The sequence below is a fragment of the Felis catus genome, chromosome A1, assembly GCF_018350175.1.
Source record: "Felis catus isolate Fca126 chromosome A1, F.catus_Fca126_mat1.0, whole genome shotgun sequence".
NCBI lineage: Eukaryota > Metazoa > Chordata > Mammalia > Carnivora > Felidae > Felis > Felis catus.
Window position 1 is genome coordinate 208,267,780 of NC_058368.1, and position 12,345 is coordinate 208,280,124.

The window sequence follows — 12,345 nt, forward strand, 5'->3', positions numbered from 1 at the left end:
GAAGGGGGTCTCAGTATTGGGGTGCTATATGGGATGCCTAAATTTGAGGTGGCAGGAGGCATCTAAGAGTGAGAGCCCCCAAATGGAAGGTGAGAGAATCACCAAAGTCAGGCCTTATGGTTTTTGTAGGCACCTGAAGTTAGAAGCAGGCTGGGGGTTAGAACTTCTGGTACATATATACAATGGAATACTACCCGGCAATGAAAAAGAATGAAATCTTGCCATTGGCAGCAACGTGGATAGAACTGGAGGGTATTACGCTAAGTGAAATAAGTCAGTCAGAGAAAGACAGATATCATATGTTCTCACCCATATGTGGAATTTGAGAAACTTAACATTAAGACCATGGGGGAAGGGAAAAAAACAAACAAACAAACAAAAACCTTACAAATGGAGAGGGAGCCAAACCATAAGAGACTCTTAAATACAGAGAAAAAACTGAGGGTTGGGGGTGGGGGTAGAGAGAGGGGAAAATGGGTGATGGGCATTGAGGAGGGCACTCGTTCGGACGAGCACTGGGTGTTGTATATGAGCGATGAATCATGGGAATCTACCTCCAAAATCAAGAGCACACTGTATACTCTGTATGTTAGCTAACTCGACAAAAATATATACATTTTAAAAATTTTAATAAAATCAAATAAAAATTATTTGGGGGGGGAAGAACTTCTGGCTTCTCCTGTCCTGGTGGGTTCCCCACGTTGGGCTGGAGAGGCTCAGGTTTCTGTAGCTCCTGGCGCTGCGGGGAGCCTGCTGTGCCCTGGGAGCAGCCAGGAGCTCAGCGGGAGCCCGATCCCTACTTCCGTCTGGGCTCAGCCTTGCAAGAACAGAGGGGGAGGTCCCCAAACCATAGCGATGGTCTGAGTGTCTAGCACCACTCCAGGATTCGTGTGAGTTTCTGGCTCCAGTCCTCCTGTGCCACCAAGTGGTGAGGACGAGTGTCCATCTCCCAGCGAGGGCCCTCGTGGAAACCGCCTGCCTGCCACAAACTCCCTGACCGGGTTGGAGAAAACTAGACTCACGAGGATCCCCAAAACGAAATTCCTGAAGGAGGTGGTATGGACTGAATGAGGTCAGATGCTGGTGACGTCTGCAATATGTCGCTCGATGTAAAAGGACCGGTTTAACTTCTGGAGGGGATACTATGAATAGGTTTTTGCTTTTGAAACATTGTCAGGGAGGGGGGAAAATTTAAACTTTTAACTTATGAAGCTAGGGATCACCTTGCTGGATTTGACAAGACTGTCTCCTGTCTACTTGTCAAGATTCATCCTGACAACCAAGGATGGCTTCTAAGTATTCTTGGTCTCCCCAACTAAGAATCCACCCAACTTTTAGAATGTTCTTATGCATTTCTACGGAGGAGTGTAGCTGCCTCTCTCTCTCCCCTCTCTTTCCCATCCTTACTCAGGACTAGACGCTCACCCCAATGAGTCTGTATGACAACTGCATACCACTGGGTGCCTGCTGGGGCCTGGAAGAAAATTGTCCTTAACAGCCTAACCTGTGCCCAGGCGCATTAATCCTCTCAAGCCACATGATGGGAGAAGACATGATACAGGCCATGCTCCCCATGTATAAATCTTCCTAGGGCTGGCAACAGCTGCCATTCTGCCAGGAGCATTATCTTTATTTCAAAGCATAAAAAAAAATACTGAGACAACACAAGGGGAGCTCATAGTCTGCCTGGGTTTTACTCTTGACTCTAGCCTAGCACGTTGCAGAAAAAGAGGCCTAAACGTCCCCTCAGGTTCCCCCGGCTGCTGTCCATTCCCTTGGATCTTGCCAGGAGGCCCAGGCCCTGCATGGAGATCTGACTCCTCATTCCGGTGAGATGTGTTTCTCACTGAACCAGAACCTACAGTTACGAAGCTATAAATGTGAGCGCTTTGCACCTGTCATGGCTGATATTCTACAGCGGGCAAGGAGGGTTAACAAGATCACAAATTATCCCGTCCTTCTTCCTTTCGTTCTCAGAGCTGCATGTTCATTTAGGCCTGGACTTTATATATTGACCATTAATGTTAGCATTTAAGGCAGGAGCAAACCTGAATTGCCTGTGGTAAAATTGGAGACCCAGGAAATTCAAACACTAATGTGTAAAATCCAAACTCAATTTTCTGAATGAATGGGCTACTCTCGAACTAAATCTCTGCAAGTACCCACTATTAGCTAAACAACGATTTGCTTGTTAGAATTATAATCAGGATCTTTCAGAAATGGATCAATTACTCTTCTTTGGAGGTTCACCGCTAGGGTGAGCTATGTTAATAAATATATTTCATATAATTTGCCAGGCAGTTTTCAGAATTCATTTAAATATAATACTACTCAGGCTTCCAGCCAGCAAATTAGCATTCATATTTCCCAAGACTGTTGCAAAACAACTTCTCCTAGCATTCCATATACCGCAATATCTACCTGTAACTTAACAGTCTTTCCCTAAGCCTTAATTCTGATAAAGATCGGGAACCTGGAAATAAACAGGAAAGAGAGAGAGCACATCCCTTCACTGAGGCTGCCCCCTGCCTTATTTCCTTTGGCCTGTCTACCTTTTTTTATTAGTTCCCAGACAGGTGAGATCATACTGATGTTGGAAACAAGAAGATCCATATGGCCCAATATGATAACCATATGCTGGCAGGCCTCTTCTAGATAACAGATCCGTGGCCTCTGCCTCCCTGGGGCAGATGTGAAAATCTCAGTCCAGCAGGGACTCACCACCTGTGACTTGCTCTAGCTTTCAGACAACGGAAGGTAGGGAGCTGAGTAGCTCACCGCACCTGTAGTGCATTTTATTTTTCTCCCCAGTAACAACATGGCTAGTCCTGGTTGAGTACTTACCAGGCATTGTCTCCGCAATATGCATTGTCTCATGTGGACTAAATGAGGACACTACTGTGTTAGACACTATTGCCTGGTTATTCCCATTTTACAGATGAGAAACTGAGGCACAGAGGAAACAGCATGAAAAACAGCACTTTACAGAAGGCTATTTGTACTTGTAGTTTGAAGCAACCTATTTAGGATTTATACATTTCTGTATTTGGCGCGATTTCTCAGCCACATACAGAACACTTTTTTTTTTTAACCTTTTTTTAATGTTTATTTATTTTTGAGAGAGAGAGACAGAGCATGAGAGGGAGAGGAGCAGAGAGAGAGGGAGACACAGAACCGGAAGCAGGCTCCAGGCTCTGAGCTGTCAGCACGGAGCCCGAGCGGGGTTCGAACTCACAAACCGTGAGATAATGACCTGAGCCGAAGCCGGAAGCTCAACCGACTACCCAGGTGCCCCTAGAACACTTTATAGCGTTCGCAGGAAGGGGTCAAAATAGTTACCAGCCTATAAAGTCTCCACCTATGAGGACAGGCATGGCTCAGGTGCAGGGGTCCTGGGAACCCCCCTACACTATGATGTAACCTTTTGGTGGCTAGACCCTGAGGGGATTCTCAGGAAAGAAGCCATTTACCTACTGTTACAGAGGCATTTCAGCATTTCAATTCTTGTTTAATGTAACAATTAACCATCTCATATGCTATTGAATACGTTACTGAAATCAGTGATAAAAACCACTGGCACGGCTGTCCCCGGGTTGCCAGATCCTTCTGGAAAGTCGGTCCCCTCTGCTCCCTGGTGCAGCGCCTGCGCCCCACCCCGTGTACCTTTCTGGCAGTGGAGCCCCTCGAAGCCCAGGGGGCAGTCACACTCATAGCTGTCCTTCCTGGGCCGGCAGCTGCCCCCGTGCGTGCAGGGGGCCCCCACGCAGGGGTGGGCTGCGTTGTCCACGTTCACGCCCCGCGTGAAGTCGTGCTTCACGTGAATGGTTCGGTCGTTCAGGATGATCTTCGGGAGAAAATGTAAACACAGAAAACATCTTTGCAGTCTGCTAAAGCTTCCCTCAGCCTGTTAACCTCAGCTACATGTGATGGGGGAGCTTTCATAAAAGAGAAAGTGTCTGGTTCCTGTTTTTACCGCCCAGTAAGTGATGCAGGCACTGAAGTGATGCTCTGTGGCCCTTGGGAGAATCTGCAGAGAGTAAAGCATCCTCTGGTCCTGGAAGATTCCGGGAGGTCGTAAAGAAGTCTCAATAAATACAAAATTAAGGTTCTCAACCTGGCTGCCTGTTAGAATCGCCTGGGGGACTTTAAGAAATACACTAATGCCCCAGGTCTCACCCAGATCAATGGAATCAGAAGCTCTGAGGGCAGGATCCAGTCAACAGTAACTTTTAAAAGCTTCCCAGGTGATTCTAAAATGCAGCCAAGGTTGAGAGGTGCTGCTATAAAGCCAAGTAGGGAAGAATACAGAACGAAGTATCATGCAGGCAGAAATCAAAGGGGGACTGACGCCTTCTAGTGGCAATGGGGCTGGGGGAAGCTTCTCCCTGCACTGCTCTGTTCTTCTGGCTGATGGTCTCGTGTCATCTACAGCTCCATCAGTGGGGTCTCCCAGATTGTCCCATCCCTTCCTGCTATCCTCTCTCCCTGACACTCTTGAATTCCCTTCCCCACATCCCCTTCCCCACTATTTAAAAAAAAAAAAAGTGACACTCAGATCACATTCTTGTCATTGCTGTGCAAATTCACTGGGACAAGAGGGATCCATTGCCTTCACTCCCTTTTCCCTGCAATGGGGGGTCTAGTGAAAATGATGAATTATAGGGAGAGGCCACTGGGTCTCCCAGCCCCAAATAACGTCTGGGGGACCCAACGTTTTCAGCCCTCCACTTGGAGAGTGTGTTTACCTTGGGCTGTTGGGTGTTTTGGTGTCAGGCAGGCTTTGCAGAACCAGGAGACAGAACACCTCTCAGAAAGACCCCCACCCTGCAGGGGGTCCTAAGAGGTTAGCCATGGTCCTTCCTGCCACTAATCCATGGTTCCATAGGCCTGCCTAGTCCTTGGAGGGTGTCAGGAGAGTTAGGAGAACACTTTTTCCCAGTCTTGAATCTTACAAGCTGCAAGAGAGTAGTCAGAATCCTTCTACAATCTTCCCCTTTTCGTGCTTCAAGGGAAAGACTGTGAAACTCAGTCATACGTCCTTGAGGCAGGCCAAGAGGCTACCATCCCCTTCAGGACGTGGCACGGCCAGTGACTCAGCCACTGGGAGGGGCGGGTGGCCTTTCCCGGACGTGGGGAGGAAAGGGTTGTGTGTGCCACGTGAAGGGGGCAGGGCAAAGCCTGACAGGGGCCGGGAGGGAGGCGGGTGAGGCCTCTTAGCATCTCAGCTTGATTTCTCAGTGAGAATTTCAAATGCATGATGAAACATGGCCAAACCCACTGACGGGGGACAATGGGCTGAGATGAGGTGTCGCTGACATCACAGTTCAGCAACAAAGGGAAACACCTCAGAGTCAGCAAATATTGACTGGACCCCTTTTCTGTGCTCCACACTGGGATACAAGAGGAGGGGAACAGAGCCCCACCGGGCCCTTCCTAGTGCCCAGATGTGCAAATCACAGTAGGGCTTTCTTTCACTGTCCTGCCTTCATTTTAGCCTCTCTCATGTTTCACCCCAAGTCTAGAAAGGATCAATGGCCCACATTCCACCACTGGTTGCTGAAGGAAAACAGGACGAAGCTAACATCCAGCAGTCGAATATGGTTTTCTTCAAATGCTTTTTTTCCCTAATGTTTGATGGTCCTGGAAATCTGGTTTGGTGAGTCAGCCTGCACCTCTGTTACAGACAAAACATATTATCGAAACTGGAGAGGTCATGGGCAGCCCCAAGAGAAGGAATAACAGACAAATATGTGTGGGGTCAATGTCCTGTATCTTTCACTGGCTGCATGATTCTACCCCCCCCCCCCCCCGCCGCCCCCGAACCTTCTATGGAAGGACTCCTTAATCTCTGCTCTTAAGAGCGTGGTTACATGATTGATGAGCTGCAACTGCTTAATTGCAGGGGTAGGGATGGGGGTGGAGGTGGGATGAGAGTTGGCTCTTGACTTGAGCAGGAACTTCAAAGGCACCTCAGAGAGAAGCACAGAGCCAAGAGTTGCTCTGAGACTCCACTGGCTTCCTTCCCTTTGGTAGAAGCCTGTCTGCAGCCACCTGATGCCCGCTGCCTCCCCCAGCAATGCCTGGATCCTTCGGTGGATGTATTGTAAAGACTCATCTTCATTGAGTTGCTTTCGTGGAATGTCTGCTGGATGGGGGCCCAGGAGCAGACGTTATAAGAAAATGGGGTTGGAAAGCTATGCTGCTAGCATTAAAAAAAGAAAACCTTAAAACGTGAAAACTTCCTCCAAGCTTCTTTTTTGGATCCTGCAGATTCCACTGATCACGGTTCTTAATTCCATTGTCTGTAGTCAAGGTCACACAATAAACATGCAAAAGCGAAGCCTGTACCTTCTGGATGCTCCCACTAAAGGGCTTGAGGACGCCCGAGTTCTTCTTCACATCATCGTAATTAGGGACTCCACCAATAAAAATGTCCGTGTTGCACTTAATCTGTGTGAAGCCTCCCTGCCAACAGATGAAAACGAAAACACGGTTTAGCTTCAGAAAAGGTAGTAAGGTCTGCCAAACGGTAGAGACACCTTGAGGACCCACCGCAACAGGCCAGCTGGACTTTCACGTTATTTTGCATTGCGACCTTACTGCCTGTTTGTATGTTTGGAAATGTATTAACCTCTCTGGGACTCAGTTTCATCATCTATAAAATGGCAGCCATCATATCAACCACATAGACACGTCACGGTGAATGTGGTGGGCCGCATCACTGTCCACCAGCATTCAGCGCTTCTCCAGAAGAGCCCCTTCTCCCTGCAGGGAGATGACCTTCAACCTGTTGCTCTTGAGTGGGGCCAGGTAACCTGCTTCAGCCAATAAAGCATGAACAGAAGGGAAATGAGTCACTTCCGGGCAGAAGGTTTCAGAGCCAGAAGGTGACTCACACTGCCCTCTCCCTCTCTCTCTGTTCCTTCAGCCGGGGTGTCAGATTAGAGCTGCAACTGAACGTTGATGGACATGTAGTGCAAGTAAGAAATAAGCCCTTATTGTAGCTGACCTTCTGGAGCTGTTTGTGACCCGCTTGAGCGCAGCCTAGCCTCTCTTGGAGGCAGAGAGCCCACCGATTTAGCACTTTGCCCAGAGTTGGATGATTAATCAGCATTCCAGTCTGACCAGCTATTGCTATATTAGGCAGTGGTAAAAGTAAAACCTCTTCAGGCCAAGAGAAAAGGAAGGCATGGTGGGTGGGAGGCATTCCTTGCTATCAACTACAAAGGGTAGAGAAATTCTTCTCTTTTCCAAATTCTCAGAAAACTACCCAGGTCAACCCCCAAAGCCTTGCCCTGTTACCGGTCATTTCAACAGCTTAAACTCTAACGGGTGGACTAGACAACAAGCTGTGTATAATATTTAAGGTCTAAACTCTTTCACACATGAGCTGGACGCAAAATGTGAAAATGTCCTAAGACAACAAACAGAGATAAATGGAAATGTGAGACTCCAACATAAATCATTATTTCCTTTGATTTATGGTAAAAGGAAATATAAATAGTAGCAGCATTTAGTCATTAATTTAACAAATATTACTGGGCATCTACTGTGTCCCAGGCACTAAATGCTAGACAAACAACAGTAAATAAGGAAGACCTGGTTTCTGCCCTCAGAGGCAGAATCCAGACACATAAATGGGCAGGTGGGATTAGCTCAGCAAGGGCTGCTCAGGGGACTCTGGATGCACTTGAGGAGGGAGTGCACATATCCTACCCTAGACACAGATAGTCTGGGAGGTAGTAAAGGAAGAGTCAGAATTATAGAAATCAGTCAAAGTCAGGGCTTGAGAGGAATATAGTAGGTATAAGGGCAGAGGCAAGGAGGGGCCAGATACTGCATGCTTAGAAACGCCCTCTACCCAAAATGCATCAAGCTTTAAGCAGAAAGAAAATAGTTATATCTGTGTTTTAGGCAGATTACAGGCCAAAGGGAGGAGAACGGACTTCGGGTCAGGTCAATATAGAGAAGGAGAGACAGAACAGAGAGGAAGGTACAGGATCTAGGAGAGTCTCACAGTGCCCAGGTCCCACCAGGGAACAGCATGGAGGTCTTGATTGGAACATAGAATTGCCTTCCATCAGTAACCTTGGGGCAGCGTTCTTATTTAACTAGGCAGGGGTTTGGGGAGGGGGAGGGGAAGGCAGTGTTCATTAAAGAAGCAGAAGGCCTTTCAGGAATTGTAGTGGCTGGATGGAATGCTGACCCTGGAGGGAGCTGTTACCACACCGCCCCCGCCCCCGGCCCCCGCCCCCCCCAGGCCCCAATCACTGTCTTAGCTCTTCTAAAAAAATAAGATAGTAAGTGGAAAGGAGAAAGGTTGCAGGGTCAAAGGGATGTCAGAGAAACAGGCTGTTTTGAAAAACCTTTGAGTTACAGTTGTATCCAGTGAACAGGACCTGGCCTCATGGGGTGAGAGCTGGTTCCTTTTGGTTTCTCATCAAAACCCTCCCCTGCACCCCTTCCCCCCTCCCCCCCGCCCCCCCTCCTGTTGACAAGAGACAGGGCTGCAGCTGCCACACCCACAGGGAACCGCAGGAGAAAAGCAAACAGACCCCACCGAAAGGAGGCTTCGCCTAGATCTGCCACTTCTGTTTAGCTGCAAGTGGTTGGAAAACCTGAGCAAAGCTGCTGGTTAGGGTTTTCTGGAACCCTCAGAGGCACATCCCATCCTTAAGTCTGGCATAGACTCAACCCTTGGCTGTTAGTATTTCTCAGCTGAGCAACCCAGAGTTTGGCTTTCGCATGGACACTGAGGGGCCTAGGCCCTGGGTTAATCCCCAGAAGAGTTCTTTCATCCCACCCATCTCTAAGCTCTAAGACCACTACTCCTAATCCCATTGCTCTCTAACCGAAAGAGTCACCTATGCCTTTGAACATGGTATGGACAGCTGGGGAGCAGAATCCCCTGCTGGGGGAAGATGTGATTAAGGCTCAACTCACTGAGATCAAGCATGGAGCCTTCCCACTCCTGTCTCAGAGCTGCCTCAAAAAAACCCCAAAACAAAACAAAACAAAACACCCTCACATGCACACAGATTGGCTACACCTGTACCCACATGTGCACACTGCTTTCCAGGTGGGCAGCACTCCAGCCAGCTTGGTCCATTCAAAAAGCCAATAGGGAGGCACTGGTTCTACCATATTGGTTGAATTCTTACTCTCTGATATTGTAGCAATAGAAATTCTGAGGTGTGGTTTTTACCTTTGTGTTGTCTCTTCACTGTAGGATCCCAACAGTAAATACTGTGTCCTAAAGAGTTTCTTCTTCATAATCAAAGGCCTTAACCCTACTACCTACAAATATTCCATTCTGAACTTTTGTTCCTGTTTTACAAATGTTTGTAACTAAGGCCTACAGAGATACAATGCTTTTTCGAATTTATATTAAGTCAACATATAGTCAAGTCTAGTCAAGTCTATAGTTGTGAGCTACTAATTCTATCTTGGACTGAAGTCAGTTGTTAGAATTTTCTGGAGCATCCCAGAAATTACTCCTGTTCTCCCTTTAAAATCCATTCCCCTTCATCCACCTTTCCTTCCTTTCTGCCTTCCTTCCTGCCTTTCTATTTTCCTTCCTTCCCTCTCTCTTTCCTTCCTTCTTTCCACAAATACATATATAGAACATTTTCTAGGTTTGAAGAGTGCTCACCTCTTGAAGCAGAACCCAGTTGGGGATTCTTCTTATCCTGAGAAAGTCCTTGGTTCTGACAGGACCTCCCACCACTACCATCTCTGGCCTTGGGACATACGTGTTCTTCCTTCTGCTCTCTTCTCCAACTAAATACCTCCTTCCTCACCAAAAGTCTTTTTTTATTCCTTTTCTTTTTTCTACCAATCCACTTTCTTATCAGAATACCCACATTCACAAACGCCCTCTTTAAATCTGGTGATGCACAGAACAATGACATGGGGAATTAACATAGTGGAAACCCTAAGTCCCCTTTAGGGGACTAAATTTTTTGTGTGTAAAGAATCCTAGTAGGTTATAATTTAAAACAAATCTCTCTTATCTTTTCTTAAAAATGTTATTTTCTTGGGGCACCTGGGTGGCTCAGTCGGTTAAGCATCCAACTTCGGCCCAGGTCATGATCTTGCAGTTCGTGGGTTCAAGCCCCACACCGGGCTCTGTGTTGACAGCTCAGAGCCTGGAGCCTGCTTCAAGTTCTGCGTCTCCCTCTCTCTCTGCCCCTATCCCGCTCATGCTCTGTCTCTGTCTCTCTCAAAAATAAATAAACATTAAAGAAAAATTTTGTAATGTTATTTTCTTTGGATACGACCTTGGAAATAAGATCATGGGTGAAAGTTATAAATTTGAGTAGAAATTCTGTGCTCTTGAGGTCATGAGAGTACTCTATTAACCAACAGGAATAAGTAAAGCTACATAGTGCTGACCGTGTACTGTTGTATTTTACATATATAGTTATTTTAATTGGCACAACTCTACAAAGTAGGCGCTATTGTGGTTGCCATTATCCCCACTTTATAGATGAGAAAACACAAACTTGCAGGTCAAGTGACCCATCTGAGTTCACACTACTGGTAAGTAATGGAGCTAGATCTGGAATCCAGGAGCCTGGCATCAGAGCTGTGTTCTTGCCAGATGTGTGGCCCCCACAACACTGGCCCGACCTCCAACGTATGTCCTGACCTACTACACTATACACTGACTCAACAAAGACAGGGATTGGCGGTAGGGGTGGGGGTGGCAAGTGATTTCATAAACGATGTACTTGTATTAGTTCACTTAATCCTTGCAACGGCCCTGTGAGACCGCTACTATTATGACCCCATTCGCAGCTGAGGAACAGACAGGTTAAGTAACTCGCCCAGTGGGGAGCTTGGGTTTTAAGCCAGGCAATCTGGCCCTGGAGTCCATGTACTTAGCCATTACTCTGCTGCTTTTCTCTCCAGGACAGGAAGAAAACAGTAACCCAGTTTGCGCTGACACGTGTCCTTCTTACCTCTGCCATTGCCTCCACTACCTTCTGCTTATCCACTTGTAAGATACCATTCTTTGCTGTGCGAGATACATGCAGCTCATGCCAGTGGCCCAGGGCGAGGGGGTCTTCACTCCTGTTGAAGGAAGGAAGCTGAGCGTGGGATAGCATCAGTGGTGGTATGGACAGTGTTCATCAAGCTGCCCTGATGAACCGATGCAACCTTAGCTACCTCATTCATTCCATCACAAGAAAACAATCACTCCTGCTTAGTGAACACAGCGACGCTCGGTCCGTTTATTGGACCCCTTTATGGTAGGAGCATTGCAATTATCACTTTATTTTATTACTTCCAACAAGCCTGAAATGTGGGTAAGATGAGCCTGGTGTCCTGGAGGAGAGGTGACGGTGAAATGTGATCATAGTTGCACACAAGCTTTGAAAATGAGAAAATTACCTGGACTGTAGTGTAAACCACAGATTCTTTCGTGTGCTGATGGCTACGGCATCCTTTGAAATGCATAAAAAATTAGGATGGATGGATGGATGGATGGATGGATGGATGGATGGATGGATATAAGGATAGCTAGACATGTGATAAAGCAAATATAGCAAAATGTTAATTATAGATGACAGGTGGGAGGAATAAAGATGTTTACTGTATAATTCTTTCAACTTTTCCACATGTTTAGAATTTCTCATAATAAAATGCTGGCGGGGGGAAAGAGTCCATGTTGTCTAATATTGTGAAAAGGATTAAAACTAAAAATTCAATTAATTCAACATGAAAGTGCTTGAAGTTTAAACGATTTCGATAAGAGTTTTGCACGCTACTTTGGACAGTGAGGTATGCAAGAAGAGGATAATTATTGCATTTGTATTTCTAATGATGTCTAGTTCCTGGCCTTCACTGAACCTCCCAATTATTTTTTGGTCCTGGATCATCCTTAGAAAACTGCCAGGAATACCAATGGGCACAATTATTGAAAGGTCTCCACCCCCTCACTTGATTTTTTTGCTCTGGCAAATGCTTTTGTGATTTGTCCTTAGCAATTAGAATTTAATCACCTTGGCTAAATCAATATGCAATAAAGAAACCAGAGGCACTCTTTAAGCAGCCCCATCTCCATAATAAGTACCACCGCCTTAGTCGTGTTCTTGTCCTGCAGAGGTCATTCCCTGTCAATACCCTGCCTTCCTCGGCACAGTGACATCGATCACAGCCGTCACGAGCTCATTTCAATTGCCTCGATTTCTGAATCAAGTTCATAATGAATTTGACCACCTTATCCTTTTCCTAAAGTTAAAATGATTTGGCCAATTCCACAACTTCCTGTGGTTCAGGACTTTACTGAATTTTCTTAATCAAGCAGGAAGTCTTAGAAATGATCTTCAGGATAAACAT

General features: G+C 46.6%; 1 protein-coding gene and 1 long non-coding RNA gene across 3 annotated transcripts in view; one reads left to right on the forward strand and one right to left on the reverse strand.

Moving 5' to 3' along the window:
• The window catches only part of EGFLAM (EGF like, fibronectin type III and laminin G domains), a 179,515-nt gene that overhangs the window by 21,999 nt on the left and 145,171 nt on the right, over nt 1-12,345 (reverse strand). For both annotated transcript variants that reach the window (XM_019811656.3, XM_011286450.4), the window contains exons 16-18: nt 10,965-11,076; nt 6,349-6,465; nt 3,664-3,844 (exon numbers count right to left, since the gene is read on the reverse strand). In XM_019811656.3, the coding sequence (XP_019667215.2) occupies nt 3,664-3,844; nt 6,349-6,465; nt 10,965-11,076 (410 nt within the window). The remainder of the gene's footprint in view (nt 1-3,663; nt 3,845-6,348; nt 6,466-10,964; nt 11,077-12,345) is intronic.
• Nucleotides 5,351-6,449, forward strand: LOC123380207. The gene is made up of 2 exons (XR_006585737.1): nt 5,351-5,656; nt 6,034-6,449. It is a non-coding gene; the product is annotated as an uncharacterized LOC123380207 (long non-coding RNA).